The 7,922-nt window shown below is 29.8% G+C and overlaps 1 protein-coding gene across 1 annotated transcript; it reads right to left on the bottom strand.

Moving 5' to 3' along the window:
- Window positions 1–2,594: 2,594 nt before the first annotated feature.
- LOC109340666 lies at window positions 2,595–3,436 on the bottom strand. Its single transcript, XM_019578382.1, has 2 exons — window positions 3,031–3,436; window positions 2,595–2,814 (listed from the first exon to the last, which is right to left on the bottom strand). The coding sequence occupies exons 1-2, from the start codon at window positions 3,404–3,406 to the stop codon at window positions 2,624–2,626; spliced, it is 567 nt and encodes a 188-aa protein (XP_019433927.1). The 5' UTR covers window positions 3,407–3,436; the 3' UTR covers window positions 2,595–2,623.
- Window positions 3,437–7,922: the final 4,486 nt, after the last annotated feature.

The following is a 7,922-nucleotide window of genomic DNA, read 5'->3' as shown; positions in this document are numbered from 1 at the left end:
TCTCATCAACATCCATTGGTTGAATGTTGAGAGATCAAGGTTTGAAGATGGAAGAACAAATGAGAAAAATGAGAGAAAAAGATGAAGAAAGGGTTTTACCTTCTCTTGAAAATTTGGAAATGAGAGAGTGTGGAGTGAGGAGTGTCTATTTGAGAGGAGGAAATAAGATTTCCCCCTAGGAAATCATTACCAAATCTCCTAGGGTGGCTAATGATGATTTCCTATGACATTAGGGTGAATGATGTGAGGTGTGCTTTATGGAAAAGCAAATCTCGCATCCCAATGCGAAACGACCACTTCGTGGACACGTGCAATAAACATGTTCGAGTATTATCGGCTAATACTCGATCGGATATTATAAATCGCTCGATCGTAATATCCGATTATAATTTCGAATTTCGGCATTCCGAGTGAAAAATATTTAGAAAATAGGTATGGGTGTATTCAGGGTCTATATTGACTCGAAATGAAATTACGAAGCCAAGGTGTGATCAGAATTCGATTCCAAGTTACGAAACTCAAAACCACTTTTTGAGCCGTACCGGGTGGATTTCGGCCCCGACAGTGGTTCAGAGCCGACTGTCTCCAAAATTTACCACAAAATAGGAAATAAAATTTCAAGACTAAAACTCAACTACAGTTTCGTCTAATTATTTACCGAAATTGCCCAGAAATTCATTTTCGAATATATAATTAATAAAAATATTAATAAAATCTTATAATTCGAAATCGTAAAATTCGCGGTGTTATATAAAAAAAATTGTCACATATTATCATCCTATCTAACACTGGACTCTCCAGTACTATAGAGGATCCATTTCCCTTCATCATGCAATGCTTGTAAAAACATTATCAAATGTCAACACATGTTTTCATAGATATTCATCAAGGAAAGCATAAGCTTACCAATTTTAAAGAGCCAATTAACGGGCTATGGATACAAAGGCAACAACAAAGTAGGAGATAACAATGTTTGAAGCCATTTTCACATGTCTTTCTCATACACAATTCAGACATGATATCCATCTATCCCTTTGTATTGGAAAAAGAGCCATTTAAACTCTAAACATTGGAGTATGCAATATCATATACATATAAGCAATATCATCATTGCACAACAAATGTAATAACCCATCATATTTTGAATCCCTTAAACATGATGCTATTATTTTTTGTCGGTTATAGTGCCAAGAACAACATGGCTCACTTGTCACATGTCAAATTATTGTTAGTAAATTTTGCTAAGCTCAAAAGCTATAACAGGATTACTCAAATGCAGTAAATAGATAAATACATATCCAAAGTGACAAAAAAGAAGTGAAAATATAATTTTGCCAAATTTCCATTTGAATCAACAGACATTGGATTTTCTACAATGATAGTTTGATTCTGAGATTGGGGCATTAACTGCAGGTCATAAAATAGAAGCATATACATAAGCAGTGGATATCAGAACAAAAAACCACCAATAATTTCTACCACAAATAATCACCTTTCCTTAAAAAATAAAATAAAAGCATACTGTTGAAGTAGAAGACATTGTTGCAGAGTTGGTCATTCCATTAGACATCTGCAGAAAGTTACCTAAATTTAAAATGAGTAATAGATTTTTGGGAACAAAGTCAATGTACAAATTAATCTAATTGAATCAAATATACTTACATTGACAACAGAATATAGTTACAGTTTGCACATTTAGCATAAGAAGCTCCATTATGATACATGAATATTGTTCGACAATTCCCACAAATAATGTAGGTGAATTGATTAGATGCTTTATAAAGCAAACACAAAACCCATCAATGGTAAGTTAGTAAACAACATATAGTAGAATAATAACAATCAATTATTACAATATGATAAGGAATTTATAATTGGAATGAATTAAGGTGAAGAAAAAAGAAGCAATCAAATCACACTACTTAAACACCCAACATCTTGTAGTAAGCAAAAACATCTTATGCATAAGGTCTTCATGGTAGAGCTCCAAAGAGCACGATAAATAACATTCATAACAAAAGTACCGCCAAGATAAAAAAATAGACAATAAAACTAATAGCACCACCAAACCTTGGACAAAATGCAAGTGATCAATGAGAAATCCAAAAAATTTCCGGAAGGAATCCAAGAATGTTTATGTATCTTCATGTTCTAATATCATTTTTCTTTTAATTCTAAACAAATGGAAAGAAGTAAGGATAAAAACAATACACAAGCATATTTGCTGCTTTGGTGTACTCAATGATATTTTGCATGAAGGTAAAAATTATTAAGGTTCTGTTAGTTGGGAAATAATTGGTTTCTTTAGGAAGAAATGACATAAAAATATATTTTCTGGTATTTAAAGTTCACATTTAGTAGGAAGGCAGGATAGGACCTAAAAAACCAGCAATAAAGTGAGCAAGTTCAATCCAACAACCCTATTCACAACCTCTTATCAACATACATCTTAAAACATACACTATAAGGGTAAAAATAAAATTCGAAATATCACCTTAAAGCACTTCTGCTGACTCTCACATCAAGAATTGGTAACACCATTTATGATTAACCGTATCCAATATCAATGATCAAGCAAACCAACAAAGCATCATCACAGTTACAGAATAGAAAACAAATAATTCTAGCAAATCAATATGCAGTTCATCGAAATCAATATTAAACCACTGGGATCATATGTTTGGCAATGAACAAGTATAGTACCTGGCACACGGTTTACAGTGCCACAAGAGGAACAACTCACACGTGCAGCTCCACATACGTATATTAGCATTCTCCTACACCCTCCACATAAAAGTTGACAAATTTCCAAATCTGATGAAGCATATATAAGCACTTAATTAGAGTCTAACTACTGGTAAACATTTAGTCCATTAGGCTGCATATTTTGTTTGAATCTTAAACTCCCACATTCATTCCAAAGTAAATAAATTTCATATACCGAAAATGAAAGGACATAATATACAGTGCTATGTAGCATATAAGTTTTCTAATTTTAAAATTTTAGTAACTGAAATAGAACAGGTTTACCCGGTGGAGGAACATGGGTAATTGCGTTACACAGTGTACAACAAACAGTGGGTGACCCTATAAGGTAAAACAAAATGCTCTGGCAACCACTACACACAAGTTGCCTCCACGTAGCTGCAAGTTGAAGACCATTCAATTCACTTAGAAACTCAACCAACAGGAAACAGTACAACCACCCATATATCATATGAAGTTGAGTCAATAACATAATCTTAATCCAAAGAAGCTTAATCTGTATGATATAGTATTCAAACAATGAAACAAAAACATCAAATTTGGAGAAAATGCCTACTTTGTCTTGCAAATAGAGAAAATATGAACTGGAATTGGAACTAGAACTAGGCATTATAATTTTACAATGCTTATTCCAATTCATTAACAATTAGTATGTGTTATGCAGGCAAATATAAATTTTGTTTTGTATACTTCAAATGTCAAACACATCCACAACTAGAAATACATATGCTCTAAAATTTAAATAAAGGTTACCCAAAAACTCATATCAAAATAAAAATTACAAAAAAATAAAAGAAATAGTTGACGGTCTTAGACCTTGCAACAACCGACTCATACACCTATGTTCATAGAAAAAACATTTTTTTTCTTTCGAGTAAACCATGATGCTAAGAAAAAAAACATGAATAGATTGAAGGTCATATCATCAGGGAGGAAAAAATTGGCAAAGAATCAAAACGAGTAAATGATGATCTTTGGTTTTGCTTTGTTTGATAATTGAGATTACTTTTTGTGAAGAAGTTAGGAATTCAGAAGAAGCAAAGGAAAGACAAATTAATGCATATCAATGTTCGCCATATTTGTTGTGTGAAGAATAATATTCAAGGTTCTCTGAATCTTTCTCAGAGGAATTTTGATGCATATCAATGTTGTTCTTGAAGTTGAAATATGTATTGAAGCAAATTTCTGTTCTCTAATTCCATTAGTTTACCCAAATTTTTCTTTGGAATTATCATTATCAATTGAAAGTTGAAGCCATAGTATGAGCTTTCTCAAATAAATAAGTACAATGTAATCAATGGTAATTATATAGAACAAGCCTTAAAAGGAAAAAAAATAGAATAATTTTTATCAAAGTATTCAAATCCATAAAAAGTTTCAAGTGAATCTATAAGGCATACATGCATATAGTTTATCCACATGATTAAAGACTATACTCTTCATTTGTATTGTGAACAAAATGCAAAATCTGGGTGAAGTCCAATAGTGCTTCAAGAAATAAAAGACAACTATGTCATGTGTAAAAATTACTATGTAGGGTGATAAATATAGGATGAATGAAGAATAAAAGAAAGAAATTGCTTTATTACCAAACCAAATATTGATTTCGGCAAGACGATCATTGAATGACGCCATTGAGAAACAAAAACTTAGAAGTGAGAGTCAATAAGTGATCATTGACTATTTAAGGAGTGAGAGAGCTCGTGACGAAATGATCATTTAATTTTTGTCAATTTTCCTTCCCAAAAGCAATCAAAACGATGTAGTTTTAGGTTTTGCAAAAGTTTTTGTAAATATTTTTTGCCACGTCAGAAAAGGATGTAATGTCACCTAATGTTTATTAATTGTCACACATATTAAATGTGAGATAAAACACATCTTCTATCTATCTATTAACAATATAAATATAATAAAAAAAACTTCTTCATATCACATGTCACATTCTCCTCACATTTTTTTTCCTTCATGCCACATGTCACATCCTCCTGACATTTCCCCCTCCTAAAATGTTATATGTTATTAATTAAAAAATAAATAAAAAACTCATTCATGTCACATGTCACTTCTTCCTCACATTTTTTCCTTCATGCCACATGTCACTTCCTTCTCACATTTTTTCCTCCTAAAATATATTCTATGTTATTACTATGTACCTTCCCACATTATCCTTACTTTTAATATATTTTATATGTTAATAATTTAATACTAATTAGCGTTTGGTTTTTGTTATGTTAAAATGCAATAAACATTGAACATTAGATGAGATTGAAATCATTTTTCACATCCAAACTATTTCTTTACATTAATCTATGTATATGTTTACCATTAATCTAAGAATAATTGTATTTTTCACCTCATCAAAGTTTTGTGACACTTTTCCCACTGAATTTTAATATTTCAAATTCTTTGAATTTTAAAATTTCTCTATTATAATTAAAAAAAATCAAATTCCAAATTGAAATTTTTATAACTTTTAAATATATTCATAATAAAAAAACTCATACAGTATATCGATTTGATTTCTATTTTTTCATTAAAAAATTGTATTTAAAATTGAAAAAATCATTTCATTTTCTATAAATTTTAAAATATTTATTTTAATAAAAATAATATGATATCGTGTTTCAGACTTTCAGTTTGTTATTTCCATTAGAAAATTCAAATTAAAAATTTTCATTTATTTTCTTTATCTGCATGAACATGCAAATATACATGTAATATGTGTATTCCTAATAATGTAAATTCATGAGTAATATGTGTGTTTTAACTATGCGAATGAATGAGTAACATGTATTTTCTTAGTAATGCGAATGTACATATAACATGTGTGTTTTTAGCAATGTGAATGTATGGGTCACGTGTGTGTTCTTAACCATATAAATGTATATGTAATATGTGTTATCAATCTTGCAACAAAGAAGTATTGTCCTGTGCTGATGCACGGGTAACTTGCTAGTTAACTCTTAATGTTTCTCTTTTTTTTGGGTAGAAATAAGCTTAGAAGCAAATAAAAAAAAGAAAGCCTTCCAAATGGAGTTTCCATGGCATTTGCAAGCAATTTAATTGCAATCTCATAATGGGGAAATCATAGATTAAGATGTCATGAGAACTAGAAGCACTCAGCTTAACTAAGAATTTAGCACAAGAAATCTCATGAGTGTGATGAAGTTGGAGGTTCTGATTTTAAAGAGTAAAGTCACGAATACTTCAAATTAAAGAAGAGTAATTGTAAGTTGGAGGACCAGTATTGGTGATGAGCAAGATATTGCCCATAGAATCAGACCAACAAAATAATTTTTAATTCCCTACTCTAACATGTATTTAGACTATGATAAAGAATAGATAGTTCAGCCTTCAAATTGTCACCAATGCATATAAATCCAAAAAAGTTGAAGATGGATTGGCCATAAGTTACAATTCCTCCAAAACCAATCGGCCAGAGGTTTCCCAAGGAGCTATCATCGACATTTGGAGCCATATATGGATGAGGAGGACAAGTCCAACTAACAAGTCGCAGGATAATATGAACATAAGCTTGTGGCAGAAAATCATTGTCCAACTCATAATGTTTGTTTCATTTGTTGGCTTTTTTAACATACAATGCAGGTCGCTTATGGATATATGTGTCAAAACGAGCTATCCGAATGGGTTTGGTGTAGCCCACATTAGGTTCAGGCTAAACTGGGTCGAGCTAAAAAGTTTAGATACAATTTATGTATATCAAATGGTAGTCCAAACCCGCCCTAAGCAGGTTGCGGGTTGTGCGGATCGGCAAGCATAAACTATATATTTTTTTTTAAAATCTAACATATTTAATCTATTCAAAAAATATGTATCATTTGATATTAACGTATAATTTTTCTTAACATATTTGTTACGTCAAATGCAACCAAACTTGTAGATCTAATGTAATGTGTTTGAGTTAAGACGTGATGTTAAGTCTGTGTTATGATTTTTAACCTAACTCTTTTATCAAATCTCGTATTTCTAATTGACTCTCACTCTCTAACACAATATAATTTGTAACTTCACTTTAATATATAAACATTTGGATACTAACAAAAATATTATCTTTAGTATGTTATTTGTCAACACTTTCATTGTGAACTATTATATTAAATTTAGTTGTGTGGAGTTCTATATGATAAACAATTTATGTTGATTTTAATTTTGTTGTAAACGTTATTTTCTTTATTATATTTTTGTGGTAAAAATTAAATCTAATTAAATACACAATAACATAATACTTATTATCTATTTTTTATTATAAGTTGTTTTGTAAATTTTCATTTAATGTTTATTACCAAGCAAAAAGTCTCAAAAAAGATTAAAACATATAAGTAAACGGGTAGCCCGAACCCGTCTGGGTAAGCCCAGCCCAAGCCCGAATTTATAATAGCCCGGCCCAAGCCTGGATTTAATAAAAATTACCTAAAATATTATCTTTATCTTTTATTATAAATAAATTTAGTTTTTTTAAAACTAAAGCTAGTTTAAAGTTGCATATTTTCACTTTCAAAATTGTTTGGTTTCCACTTTAAAATGTTGTATAACATTGCATTTTTTTGTCACTATCACCATTATCAATAATTATGAGATGAGTAAGGCTTGTGGATTATGTAGCTTTAAGAATTGATTGAATAATTTTTTTTGAAAGTGAACTTGTACTTAGATTTGAAGGTTTCAGAATCAAATACTAAGCATACTAGTATTTGAATCAAAACCAACCATAAATCTGATTTAATATAATTATTCTTTTTAGAAAAAATATTCTCAATATTACTTATTATTATAAAAATATGATTTGATATATGAAATAATATATTTGTAGATATTTTGTTATTCGTGTATATATATATATATATATATGATAAAAAAATTAAAGAATAAATGATACACACATTGTGACAATAAATAAGTTATATAAAGGTATCTAGGATAGAAGAAGAAAAATTGAAAATACAATTAAAAGTATGAAATTATGTTAACTAATATCTCATTATAATAAAATGCATTATCTATTTTTGCCAAAGAAATATCTCTCTATACACAATTGAATACACATATACAAATATAATTAGGACTCGATATTCATCCGAAACTCGACTAATTATTTACCTCGATAAATTTGTTCTATAAACTAGCTCGATATATAT

This window comes from Lupinus angustifolius, unplaced genomic scaffold (assembly GCF_001865875.1).
Source record: "Lupinus angustifolius cultivar Tanjil unplaced genomic scaffold, LupAngTanjil_v1.0 Scaffold_229_3, whole genome shotgun sequence".
In the NCBI taxonomy this organism is placed as follows: Eukaryota; Viridiplantae; Streptophyta; class Magnoliopsida; order Fabales; family Fabaceae; genus Lupinus; species Lupinus angustifolius.
This window is presented reverse-complemented; position numbering and strand designations above follow the sequence as displayed.